The sequence below is a fragment of the Hibiscus syriacus genome, unplaced genomic scaffold (genome assembly GCF_006381635.1).
Source record: "Hibiscus syriacus cultivar Baekdansim isolate YM2019G1 unplaced genomic scaffold, ASM638163v2 tig00112443_pilon, whole genome shotgun sequence".
Classification (NCBI taxonomy): Eukaryota; Viridiplantae; Streptophyta; class Magnoliopsida; order Malvales; family Malvaceae; genus Hibiscus; species Hibiscus syriacus.
The window spans coordinates 1,404,980-1,419,252 of record NW_024063332.1 but is presented as its reverse complement, the minus strand read 5'-3'; the positions used below and the strand labels follow the sequence as shown (position 1 = coordinate 1,419,252).

The 14,273-nt window shown below is 35.8% G+C and overlaps 1 protein-coding gene and 1 pseudogene across 2 annotated transcripts; both read left to right on the top strand.

The window, feature by feature from the left end:
* The first annotated feature begins 348 nt into the window (after positions 1–348).
* Positions 349–14,044, top strand: LOC120179707 (annotated as a pseudogene).
* Positions 5,672–7,274, top strand: LOC120179705. 2 transcript variants are annotated; one of them, XM_039185232.1, is made up of 2 exons: positions 5,672–6,801; positions 7,115–7,274. In XM_039185232.1, exon 1 carries the CDS (start codon positions 5,761–5,763, stop codon positions 6,694–6,696), a length of 936 nt encoding a protein of 311 aa, XP_039041163.1. In that variant the 5' UTR covers positions 5,672–5,760; the 3' UTR covers positions 6,697–6,801; positions 7,115–7,274. The 2 variants fall into 2 exon arrangements, with proteins under 2 accessions (XP_039041163.1, XP_039041162.1); XM_039185231.1 differs by having other exon boundaries at positions 5,672–6,813.
* Positions 14,045–14,273: the final 229 nt, after the last annotated feature.

Genomic DNA, 14,273 nt, shown 5'->3' with positions numbered 1-14,273 from the left:
GCTATTTTTCTTCTTTGTATTTTTTATAAACGAATTACTTCCGTACCTTAAACGATTATTAAAATTTGGACAACTAACGTAGTCGATGAAATAAATAAAATATAAGCAGGGACACACCCGATTCGGCCCAGCTACCGGTTCAACCGAGTCAGAACGACCATATATGTCCGAGTCATAAATAACTCGTCAAGCCAATAATCAGTTGAAAAACAAACTCATAACCAAAACCCAAGTTATCGTGGAAAAAACAGAAAATAATTAAAATTTAAAACACGTCAATATCTCGTAATTTATTTTTGAAAAAAATATTATTTATAGTTTCGCAAATATTTTTTTTAGTTTGTTTTTCGTGGTTTCCATCTCTCCATTAGCTGCACGTTCCTCTTCTCTGCATCTTCTTCTCAATTTCTCCCTCCTTTCCAGCAAGTCGCGCCGTTTTCTCGCAGATTAATACCATTTTTTCCATTTTGTTGTTTTTCCTGTTTTTCTTCAGGCTGAACTCTGTATTGTGGATTCGTGACGTTTTTTTTGTGTTTTTATCAGTACATAATATAGATTGAATTTTGTAAATCGAGAGAGATTTTTTTTGTTTTGTTTTATTCTTCTTTTTCGTGGTTCTTCAGTGATCTGTATCTTGAATGAACCCGAGCTTTGAGGCTCGGGGAACTCGGAATCCGAAAAAGCTAATGGCAGCCGAGAATCGCAGTGATGGTGGAATCAATCCGAATCCTTGTTATTTGCAGAAATTCAGACTCTACGAGACTCGCTCGGTATTTTTTTCTCTCTCCCACTCGTATATGTATTCGTTTTGTTTCATGTTTTCGTAAGCTTGTGCATACGGCAGTTTGGACTTCGTTTAAGCTTTTTGACTTGAACAGGTTAAAGCTCTTCTGATCTTTTTGGCTTTTTTTGCTTTTCTCCGGCTGTTTAATCCTTTTGGCGATTTATTAACCAATTCTTTATATATACGTGTATATAATTTGAGTATTTATGAAATTATGATGATTTTTAGATTTAGCTGATAGCTGCTCTGTGATTTCCTAAATCTTGATATACTAATTTCTGATATCGTATTTGTGTGTGTTGACTTGGATTTTTTAGCTTATGAATGCTTATTAAACCGGTAATTCTCAATAAGAAGTCTGATTATGCAGTTTAACTTCCATCGTCAATTTATTTTTGCTTGTTATTATAAGCAGTGGTTCACCTATTTAAATATTAGAAGTTTTATACATCTACAATACAATACTCGGAACATTCTAGTGTTCTATATTCAGCTTAGCAGGATAAAGTGTTCATGTAATAATAGGTTTGTAGCTATCAGTTTACTCCTGTTTGGATTTTCTTTTGTGTACAATTCTCTTTAGCTGAAATGATCTCCTATGAAGTGTTAGAGTGTTCTTTTATCTCATAATGCTATTCATTGCTCTTGAGGTCATGGTAAGTGATTGTTAATGTGCTTTGGAGCTACACAAACCTTCCTTGTTAGGTATTGAAATAGTCACTGTGCTCAGAGCAAGTTCTACATCTATAAATATATTTTTTCTGTTTTTCTACATGATGCTGATAAAATATTGTTGCTCCTTTTGTTTTATTCTTTCCCAAAATTATTTGCATTATAATTACACCACTTCCATCTCCATTACACAATACTAATGCACCATTTGTATATTTCTTTTGTGACAGCATTTATATATGATTGGAAAAGACAAGAACGGAATCGTTTGGAGGGTATTAAAGGTTGATCGATTAGAACCTTCTGAACTTAATATTATTGAAGACTCACTATATTCAGAAATTGAATGTTCTGATTTGTTAAGACGGATACATGACGGAAACAGGTCCACAGGTGGACTTAAATTTGTTACAGCTTGCTATGGAATCATTGGTATGTAATATTACTCAGATTCTCCACCCTTTCACTGTCATTCATTTTTGCATGATCTAATGAATCTCTCTCATTAATTTAGGGTTTGTGAAATTTTTGGGACCTTATTACATGCTGCTGATCACGAAAAGAAGGAAGATTGGTGCAATTTGTGACCATAGTATCTATTCCATTACCAAGAGCGAGATTATAACAGTTCTTCTGTCCAGTCAAATATGGGTTATTCTAAGAATGAAAAAAGGTCTTTTGTCAATTCTGCTTGTAAATGTAATCTGTCCTTAGTACTTATAAGAAAACATATGAAATTAGCACTTAAAGTATTCATTTTCCATTTGTATTTAAATAGAATTGTGTCGAGTTGTGTTTGTTTTATCTTCTTCCCAATTAATTATGTTTTTTGGGGCAAAAATTTGAGTTCTGGAGTTCTCTCTTTAAAGTAGAAGAGTAGTTCCATGGTGTGGAGGTAATCTCTGTACTGCTTTTGTTGTACCCTTCATGTTGTATCATTGATGTTGGCTGATGCGGTTGGAATTAACCACTTTCTTGGTTAAATATATTGCCTCCCTTTATATCCAGTTGAGCCAATAAAGTCAGCTTTGACCAGTTTATTGTAGCATCTTCTTAATTAGTACTATTTGTGGAGGCTATTACCAGTTCATTTCTTGCTATGTACAGGGGTTAACATCTTGCTGTGTGATGTTAATATTACTGTTGAATGAGAGAAGGTATCATCAGGGTTTCTGGGGGGAGATTACTATCTTTCTCTTTAGTTTCGTGGTTATAACTTATAGTTAACATTCTTTTTATTGTTTTTAGTTCATCTAGTAACTAACATTTATTAACGTGGAATTCCTTTCTTCTTTGTCCTTGTTGAATAGATACAAGAAGCTCCTTTGCACAGTGGATCTTACAAAGGACTTCTTTTTCAGCTACTCATACAACGTAATGCATAGCCTCCAAATAAATTTATGTAAGAATGAGACAGTATTAGTACATTATGAAACAATGTTTGTATGGAATGAGTTCTTGCTCGAGGAATCCGGAATAATCTCAAGAATACTCTGTGGACTGTCGCACTGGTATATGGCTTTTTCAAGCAGGTATGATACACTCTTTCATATTCATTGATTTTGCATGGTTGGTGAAAATGGAAGGATCTGCAAGAAGATTGTTAAGTTGTAGTTAATTTTATTTTCATTCAGTTTCTGTATTTGGTTCATGCTAAAAACTTGTTGCTTACAGGAATTTAGATTTATCATCGTCAATATTAGGATGCCTGTCAGCTTTGTAATTTCTTCAATTCTATTTTATTGAAAGGAATTATTTTGTCGATAATCTTAAGAATCATGCAAAACTAACCCCTTTACAAAGTTGTTGTTGAAATGTTAAAATGAAGTAACTAAAGCTATTAAATAATGCAGGTTCATACTTTCATCTTATGCCGAACATGTTTGCAAATATTGATGTTTCCTTTTGAGGCATGGCTTTAAAATTTTGATTTGACATTTGTATTTCCCACTGTGCTATCCAGGTCAAACTATCTGTCTCTGGCAGGGACATCAAGTTAACGCTCATTGCAAGGTGTTCTCGACATTATGCTGGAACAAGGTTTAGATGCTTTACAAGCTATTGATTGTAATGTCTGCTGCACTAATTAGAACCCCCTTTACTATTTATTTTGGTCCACAATTTATTAGGAAAATTAGCTATTGATAGGCAAACTTTTCTTTCACCAACTTTTGTTGCTGATCTTTATTCATACATGGCTCACTTTCTTATGTCTGCTCTATTGCATAGATATCTAAAACGTGGTGTGAATGAGAAAGGTAGAGTAGCAAATGATGTCGAGACAGAACAAATTGTGTTTGAAGATGTTCCCGAAGGATGCCCCACACAAATAAGTTCTGTTGTCCAGAATAGAGGCTCTATCCCCCTTTTCTGGTCCCAGGAAACTTCACGCTTGAATTTGAAACCTGACATTATATGTATTATTATTTCTTAATAACAAAATGAGAGCCATAAATCTGTACTTTTACGTGGTAATTACGGTATATTTTCTTAATTTCACCTCCTGTTTCCAGTATCAAAAAAGGATCCAAATTATGAGGCCACAAAACTACATTTTGAAAATCTTGCAAGGAGATATGGAAATCCAATAATCATATTGAATTTGATAAAGGTAGGCCTTGGCTGACTGTCAGTTTCCATAAACTTTGTGATTTCTTCTATCTTTGATGTTTCCTGATTTATTCTGCTTTCTATTCTGGTGATTAACAGAGATGTGAGAAGAAACCTCGGGAAACTATTCTTCGTATGGAGTTTGCAAATTCCATCAGATTTATCAATAAAATTTTATCCAAGGAGAAGCGTCTACGGTTTCTTCACTGGAACCTAAATAGACACTCCATAAAGTACTTCTTTGTCCCTACTTGACTTGATAGCGTATTCTTACTGATCTTTTAAAAGATGGTTAATTGAATAGAGCTTTTCATTTTTTTGCAGATCTACAAATGTGTTGGAACTTCTAGACAAAGTGGCTGATTATGCATTAAATTTAACAGGCATCTTTTACTGTCAAGTAACACCAAATCGCATACCTGAGGGGTTGTTGAATTTATCTTGCTTGTTTTAAGTAATATATATGATTTGATCATATTTTTATGATGCTGGGTTGTTTGTCTTTGTTAATAAGTCCAGTTTATTGTTCAAATGTAAACATGTAAAATTCTTAATCTCTTTTGCTAATTACTACTAGTTATTTGATAAAAGAATATATGTTTGCACTGCCCTTTCTTGAATTTTCTCAATTATCGCCGGAATGAATCATTTTGCTTATGTTTCTTATAGTGCTATGTGTTCTCTATTGCATTTGCTTTTTCCTTGAAAATAGAGCCTTCTTTTATTTTTGTTTTGCTAATGCTTTTTCTAGTCACTCGTGTTTAATAATTTATACTACTTTGGTTTCAATTGTTTTTCAGGAAAAATGATGAGCACCTTGTTCAGATCCATTCCAACAGAAGTGATGTAAACAGAATTCTATTGAAAATGTAAAGCGCCTCATGTTCCAGAATGGAGTCCTTAGAACCAACTGCATCGACTGCCTAGATCGCACTAATGTTGCCCAATATTCTTATGGTTTGATGGCTCTTGAACGCCAGCTCCATGCTATGGGGTTCACAGAATCCCAAACTATTGATCAAAATAGTGCTTTGGCGGAGGATTTAATGGTAGTTTATGAAAAAATGGGTGACACACTTGCTCTACAATATGGTGGCTCTGCAGCACACAACAAGGTAATCCTTCTGGGAGATTTAGGGAGTTTTTGTAATCATCCCCAAAGAAATTGATGAATTAATACATAAAAAACTTTTATCAAATTTAATAAATGCTCTATCCATGGCCCTCAAATTATTTTTAGGTTCTTTAGATGGCATAGCAAACCTGAAACCTTGTAGTAACATGGGTGGCTTTCAGTGAAATCTTAAAGTATTATGCCCGGGTACATTTCATTAATCCGCATTGGCCATGTCAAACTGTTAAGATAGCAAATGATTAGTTAGTTTGTTATAAGTTTGTTGTTAGGCTGTTAGAGAGTTAGTTAGAAGCAGTTATTTTTAGCTCTTGTATTATTGCTTGTACATTGTACTATATATCAGTTTAGCTGAATAATAATTAGTATGAGGCATTATTTTTACATGGTATCATTCCCAGGTTTCATTAAAATTTCCAGGCCCTTTCTTGTTGGATCCCTCTGCTTGGCCTACTTCTAAAACTAAGTAGTGTGGCTCGGTATCATCCTCACATCAGCTCTTCTCTTCTTCGTTCTCCCCAAATTTCTTTCCTAGGGATTTCGCTCGACTATCTTCACTGCAATGCCTCCAATAAACGATTCGGCCGTGGTTGATTTCAATCATCCATTTTTCTTACATCCATCAGATACTCCAGGTACTCTGCTCATCTCTCATCAATTAGTCGGATTGGAGAACTATAATGTTTGGAGCAGGTCGATGCGAATAGTACTTTTGGCGAAGAACAAACTCGGCTTCGTTGATGGTTCTTTCCAGAAAGACAGTTACGGTCCTGACTTGCATCCTCAATGGGAGAGGTGTAATGCAATCTTGCTATCCTGGATTCTCAACGCCGTGAGTAAAGAGCTCTCGGCAAGCATCGTCTTCGCTTCAAATGCGGCTTCAGTTTGGGACGATCTGATGGAGCACTTTGATAAGGTGAATGGCTTCAGAATTTTTTTCCTCCATCGAGAAATAGCTACAATTTCTCAAGGTGAGTTGAGCGTTTCAACTTACTTCACTAAATTGAAGATGTTATGGGATGAGTATGTTGCTCTTGTGCCGATTGCATCCTGTGAGTGTGTGAATTCGCAGCAGTACTCCAGGCATGTTACTCAACAACAGCTTTTTCTGTTTCTCATGGGCTTGAATGAGACATATTCGTCGATTCGAAGCCAAATCCTGCTGATGCAGCCTCTTCCTTCGGTTAACCAGGCGTATTCCATGGTTGCTCAAGAGGAGTCTCAACGAATCCAACTATCTGTTATGCCAAGTCCTGATTCCTCGGTGTTTTATTCCAAAGGTTCTGGGATTCTTGATCGTCGCCAGTTTCAAGGTATTTGTGACTATTGCAAGGTCAAGGGACACGAGAGGGATAGTTGCTACCGTCTCATAGGATTTCCACCAGACTTTAAGTTCTCCAAACGAAGGAATGCTCAAGCTGCAGTAGCTGTCTCTGAATCTGCCGCTGTACCTGAACCTGTTGTTGTGTTGACCTTACTAATGCCCTTGGCAAGTTGAATTCTTCGGCTCCTCTGGCACTTTCCTTCACCCAGGAGCAGTACAACCAGATCCTTCCCTTGTTGTCCTCTGCTCCATCTATTGATTCCACTGTTAATCTGGCAGGTATTGTTAATGGTAATCTTCATGCCTCTAATAAATCATTGACTTGGATTTTAGATACAGGTGCCACAGATCATATACTATCTGATTTTCAATGCTTGTTGTCTCCTGTCTTATGTTCCTCACGGTCCATTCTACTACCAAATGGTAAAACAATACTGATCACATATATTGGTTCTTGCTTTCTAAATTCAAATACAAACCTGTCTAATGTATCATATGTGCCAAATTTTACTCACAATTTGCTTTCCATTTCGAAGCTTACCCATGACCTTCACTGTTTTGTCAGTTTTTTCCTGACTTTTGCATTCTGCAGGACCTCTCAAGTGGAAGGATGAAGGGGATTGGTAAGGAGTATAGAGGGCTTTATTTTTTTCAGTCATCTGCTTTACCTACTGATTTTTCGTCTACACATAATTCTTCAAATGTGCAGTCTCCTGTTTTTTTCTCTAATATGTCTTGTGATTCAAAATTGTTTGATTGTGGTCATGTATATGAATGTATGACTACTACTTCTAGCAATAAAACAAGCATTTGACATTCTCGTTTAGGACATGCTGCTATTTCGACCATGAATAAATTACCCTTGTTGCATTCTGTTAACTTGGATTCCAAACTATTGCATTCTTATCTATATGTCCTTTAACAAAACAAACTAGGCTTCCATTTCCTGTTAGTCTTACCTATTCACAAGTTCCTTTTAACCTAATTCATATAGACTTGTGGGGTCCCTATCGAATTGCAACACATAGTGGTCATAGGTATTTTTTAACCATAGTTGATGATTTTACCCGTATGACTTGGGTGCACTCGTTGAGATTGAAGAATGACATGTTATTTCTCTTAAAAAATTATCACTTTTGTCAAAACCCAATTTTCAGCCATTGTTCAAATCATTCGCAGTGATAATGACACTAATTTTTTAATTCTCAGTGTTCTAATCTTTTTAGCTCCTTAGGTATTCTTCATCAAAGCTCATGTGTTCAGGCTTCCCAACAAAACGGGGTTGCTGAACGCAAACACAAACATATTCTTGAAGTTGCAAGGGCACTTCGGTTTCACTCAAAAGTTCCTATCAAATTTTGGGGTGAGTGTATTACAACAGCTTGTATATAATAAATCACATACCTTCTTCTGTTTTAAATTCAGAACTCTTTTCGAGGCTCTTTACCATAAATCTCTTGACCTTTCTCATCTAAGGGTATTTGGGTGTTTATGTTATGCTACCAAGCTTAACTATAGAGACAAATTCTCTCCTAAGGCTATCCCTTGTGTTTTCATGGGATATTCTTCAACTTAAAATGGGTACATTTTGTTTAGTCTTCAATCACAACAGTTTCTTGTGAGTAGGGATGTCGTGTTTCATGAAGTAATTTTTCCCTTTCATTTTCCTGTTTCAGAATCCTCTCCTTTTCCCCTTCACATTCTCATATTCCTAACTCTGATTTTATGATTCTTGATTCTTCACTACCTATTGATTCTTCTCATGTTGATAATTCTTTAAGTTCTTCGCATGAAATTCCTACTATGTCACCTATTAATTCTTCCAGTTCTTCACTACCTCTTGGTTCTTCACTATTCCCTCCATTTCTCCATCTGATGTCTCAATAGGTGCATCTGGTAGTCCATTTGACTCTTCATCAAGTCCTTCTGAAGCTGATATTCCTCCTTTAGCACATGATTATTTTGTGTTTAGGTGTTCTTCTCGTGTCTCCAAGCCTCCAACATGGTTAAATGATTATGTATGTTTTTGCCAATCCACTTCATCCTCTACTAATTACCCCATTTCCAAGTACATTTCTTACTCTCATTTACCCTCACATACTCAACATTTTTTGGCTTCTATTTCTTATTTTCCTGAACCCACCACTTATCAAGAAGCTTGTCAACATCCGCAATGGCAGAAGGCCATGAGGGAGGAGATTCAAGCATTGGAGTTAAATAATACTTGGACTGTGGTACCTTTACCTTCTGGTAAAATTCCCATTGGCTGCAAATGGGTGTATAAAATCAAGTATCGTGCTTCGGGTGAGGTGGAACGGTTTAAGGCTCGGTTGGTGGCCAAAGGGTACAATCAAAAAGAGGGTGTTGACTATGTGGATACTTTTTCTCCTGTTGCTAAACTTACCACTGTGAGATTGGTTTTGGCTCTTGCTTCAATCTTTGATTGGCCATTGTCGCAAATGGATGTTCACAATGCATTCTTGCAAGGAGATTTGATTGAAGAAGTCTATATGCAGTTGCCTGAAGGCTTTTCCAGCCAGGGGGAGCATATGGTTTGTAGGCTGCAAAAGTCTTTGTATGGGCTCAAGCAGGCTTCTAGACAATGGAATAAGAAGCTGTCTGAAGCACTTACATCAACAGGGTTTCAACAAAGTAGGCATGATTACTCGATGCTTACAAGGCGAGTAGCAAGCAAGTTGGTGATTGTGCTTGTGTATATAGATGATTTACTGATTACTGGCAGTGATGCTACTATGATAGAAGAGCTCAAGTGTATATTGAATTCCAAGTTTAAGATGAAAGATTTGGGTGAACTGAGGTACTTTCTTGGACTGGATATGGTTGACAAGACACAATTTCAAAGGCTAATAGGCAGACTTATTTACTTGACTCACACTAGGCCTGACATAGCATATTCAATACAACATCTAAGTCAGTTTATGCATCAACCTGGAAAGGTGCATATAGAAACAACCCTGAGAATTGTGCGGTATGTTAAGAAGAATCCAGGGCAAGGAATTTTGCTAGACTCCTCTAGTACGTGTGGCTTGATTGCTTACTATGATTCAGATTGGGCAACTTGTCTGATGTCAAGGAAATTGTAACAGGGTACTGTATAAAACTTGGCAATTCTTTGGTCTCATGGAAGTCAAAAAAGCATAACACAGTGGCTCGTTCTTCAGCAGAAGCTGAGTATAGAAGTATGGCTATGACCACAACAGAGTTAGTTTGGCTAAGTGGGTTGCTAAATGAGCTAGGAGTGAAACAAAACCAGCCTATCAAGCTGTTTTGTGACAGCAAAGCAGCATTACAGATTGCTTCGAATCCAGTCTTCCATGAAAGGACGAAGCACATTGAGATCGATTGGCATTTTGTTAGAGACAAGATTCAAAAGGGTTTATCACTACTGAAAACGTAACCTCAAAGGAGCAACCTGCAGACATTTTGACAAAGGCACTCGGAGCTCAACAACATGAATATTTGATAGCCAAGTTGGGGGTTACAAATGTTTTTCACCCACCAACTTGAGGGGGAGTGTTAAGATAACAAATGATTAGTTAGTTTGTTATAAGTTTGTTGTTAGGCTGTTAGAGAGTTAGTTAGAAGCAACTATTTTTAGCTCTTGTATTATTGCTTGTACAATGTACTATATATTGTAGTTTAGCTGAATAATAATTAGTACGAGGCATTATTTTTACACAAACAGATATTTGCCAAAGGAGAGGTCAATGGCAAGCAGCAACTCAGTCGCATGAGTTCTTTAAATCTTTGCAACGTTATTATAGCAATGCATACATGGATGCAGAAAAGCAAAGTGCCATTAATTTGTAAGTTAAAACAAGTTACGATAGAGTTACAAGAGGATGGTGGTGGATAATAGCTGTCGCGTCCGTCTTTCAGTTAGACCCGAATTGGGCTTCGACTTGAATAATTGGGTTAGAGTCGCCACCGATCATTTTAAAACGATATTTAGGTAGATCAGACACATCTTACCTGATCTGCGTTTTACCAGAAATGTGTCGGGTTCGGGAGTCGGTTACGGTCAAGGAAGGATTAGCACCCTTGAACCGTCCTTTCGGTACCAATTAATTTGCCGGTTGTTTTTAATTGTGAAAATTAAAATTTAAAAATCGATTCGAATTGCTTACTCTTGATCGATTGAAATTACTACTAAAAAAAAGATAAAAAATATATTAGATGATAAAATAAAAGGAATATCGAACAAAAATTAATTAAATAAAATAATATAAAAAATCAGAGGAGGAAAAAAATAAAAGAATAAAATGTTAAAGGAAGACGAAACAGAAGAAGAAAAATGTTAAATTTTAAAAAAAAGAAATAAAATAAAAAAAAGTTAAATTTAAAAGAAAAAAAACGTTTAGGAAAAAATAATAATTTTATATTCAAAAAATAAAAAAAAGTCAAAAAGGTTAAAATGAAAAAGTTGAAAAGTTGAATAAAGAAAAAGTGAAAAAATAAAAAAATAAATAAATGAAAAGGTTATATATATAAATAAAAAATGTTTAAAAATAATAATCAAAAGAAATAAACTAATATATATATATATATATATATATATATAAATAAATATTAACGTTAAATTAAATAAACAAAAGAAATAAATACATATATATATATAATAAAAATAGAAAAAATAATAAAAAAATATATAAATATATTAGATTAAATAAAATAATTAAAAGAAAAAAAGAAATTAATTGTAAAAAAATGTATATACAAAGGATTAAATCGAAAATATTATAAACAAAATGGTCAAAGTCAAATATTAATAAAAATAACAAAATATGCATGAATAAGACTAAAATAAAATAAAAGTAAAACATACAGAACCACAAAGCAATTAATCAAATACCGAATGGTGACTAAAATGAAACACAAATAAAAAAGTGTTCGAAATGGAATATCATAAATATCAACATAGAGATTAGGACTATAATGTAACAAAGAATAAACATAAAGTCCAAATAAAGAGGAAATGAAAATCCATTAATAACTAAAACCGAAACCATACAATGTCCAGGGACTTAAAATGATATTTACCCTTTTTGTAAAAACACGTAGACTCCTCCCTGCTACACGACGTCGTTCAGCGTATGGGTTATATACCCCGAAAATGGCTAAAACCAAACCATTCTCTCATTCTTCTTCACCAAAAGAGAAAAAGAAAGGAGAAAGCTCTCAAGAGCTTTCAACAGGCGAGCTTTGTTTACAGAATCCGCCAGCGCATCAACCGCGTCGGCCGCCGCTGACCGGTGGCCAGCGCCGGCGTTGTGAGAAAAATAGACCACTCGAAGCGCTTTCTCCCCCTGGTTATAGATCTGAGGTTAGCTTCGCCTAAAAATGAGTCTATTCACGTAGACCTACAAGGGAAGTTTCGGCTTTCTTTGTCTCCGGCGACTCTTTACCTTCCGACCGGATTCAAACCTTTTTCCGGTGAGATTTTTTCCCTCTTCTCTCTATTTTCTCTCGAACCCGAATATTTTCCTTTTATTTCTCTGTTTTTGGTATTTGCTTCTTCCTCCTTTCGAAAAAACCCCTCATGAATTTATTGGCTTCAAATCCCTTCATTTTCGGCTAGTTTTAGTCCCCCCGTTGGACTCAAAAACTAACTCCTTTTTTTCTGTTTTTATGGCTTGGTTGTGCGCCGGAAATCTCGGTGGTGGTGGGCACGTTGCCGTTGTGGACCACTGCTGCATGCGTGGAGGGTCTTCGGAAGAGGAGAGCTTGACGGCGAAAATTTAGTGTCTACAATAATACTAGTAGATTTTGGCATCATCCTATGCAGGTTCTTGGGTCACTTTCAGCCACAACATGGAAAACCAGCACTCTGGGAGTTGGATTCAGACCAACATAGCGTTGGAAGTCGTGGTTCTAATCTTCTTAATGCAGATGCTAGGAATATCGAGAGTCCAAATTCGCTAATAGATTTTATACCAATTTCTAGTTCCAATGATAGTTTTTGAGACATGTTGCCAAATAATTCTGTTTCTAGATACGATATGCAGGTGTCGAGCAATATTTTTTCCTATGTTAAAATGGTAAATCTAACCTTTCTTGCAATAAACCACTGACAAGGTCCCTTCCAATATCTACAGGACATCTTTTAAAAGATCACTGTCTGACGGCAATATCCTTTGTCCCATGGGTGCATCAACTGTCAGACATCATCAGCCTCTGTCTGAAAATAGAAGCAAAGCTACCCATGATCTTTCGGAATCCACTCGAGAAATGCCAACTCGTGACCTTTGTTATTCCAGGTGTGCATGAACTTCTTTCCCAGGATTGTTTCAAATTTCTGTTGTGAGTGTAGTTGTTTTCTTTAGAGGTTTATAGCAAATCTTTGTCTTAAACAACACCGTAAACGTTTTGTTCTTTGGTAGTATCACATGCCAAAACTTTTTGGTGAACAAATCACCTCAGATGTTTTAAGTCATTAGCTGTTTCACATACCAAATTTTTTTCTAGGTTTACAAGATTGTCTTGCAAGCAACTTTTTGGAGAAACGCAGGACCAGGTTCTTGAAAGTAATAGCATATGTTACGAAAGCGTGGATAAATGTAATTGCACCAATTTTGATATGGACTGGCTTTCTTCATCGGGAAATTCATTTGTCAGTGATGTGTATGGCAGGTAGTTAGAAGTCGCCTTCCGTAACCGTGCTTCAAATATCTCTCTGAAATCGGTTAATCACTTTGCCACTACCAATTATTTCTGCTTTTTTTCATTCTTAGCTAACCCGTCTTGGCGTGTTTCTGCAGGTCTATCACTGGTTTATCGTCTGAAATTACTGAAATTATTTGTGATGAACTGAGACTTGACACGGCTTTATCTCCAAGTGAATCTGGTTCTAGCATAAAGGTTAGTACTCTGTTTCTGTTCCCCTTTCGATTATGTCCATGCCTACGTCCACGCCCACGCAGGCGAATATGTTGATGTTAACTAAGGTTTAGAGATGCTAATGTTTAAGTTGCTTTATTTGTTTAGGGAGTGGATCGAACTGCATCCGAAGGGACTCATGGTGGTATCATCGGTGAATATTCTGAGAGCTTCGTAGATTGGGTAACTAATGGAGATTTGCTTCTTCCGATAAACATCAAGTCAAACTAGTTTGTTATAATTCGTGAGAGAATTCATTTCAACCACAACAAGCCGAAAACAATAGAAGGTTTGGCTTCTGCCGAAGGAAAATCAAATTTTCAGCTCGTGTTATTTCCAATGATACGATCGAATTTGCTTCGATGACGATGAATTCATTAGGGTTCTCAAGGTTTAGGTGGTGTAAATTGGTACCATAGCTAATCATTTTGGAGCTCCGACTGCCTCAAATCTGCGGAAACACGGTATAGGTTTTAGAGTTCTAAAGGTTGTAGATATTTCATAAATAGATTTATGCTGTCTGATTGAGAGCCCCTTAACATTATTGTTATGCCACAGTATTTCCTTGTGCTTCAGTATAAGATCTTTTTGGGAGATACATAAACATGCGTTAACAAATTTATCATTTCATTTTACAGATCGATACATTGTTGTTAGCTTGAATATTGGAATTCTATATTTTTGGTTCATTTCAAGTAATATTAAAATGACAATTTGGACAAAAAATTACTTAGAAAGCAAGTTTTTTTTTAATCAAAGGAGAGGGAGGGGCTTCAAAACAATTTCAATGCTTATTCCTTGTTAATATTAATCATATCAGGATAGTAATTAAATTTACAATTTACGTATATTAT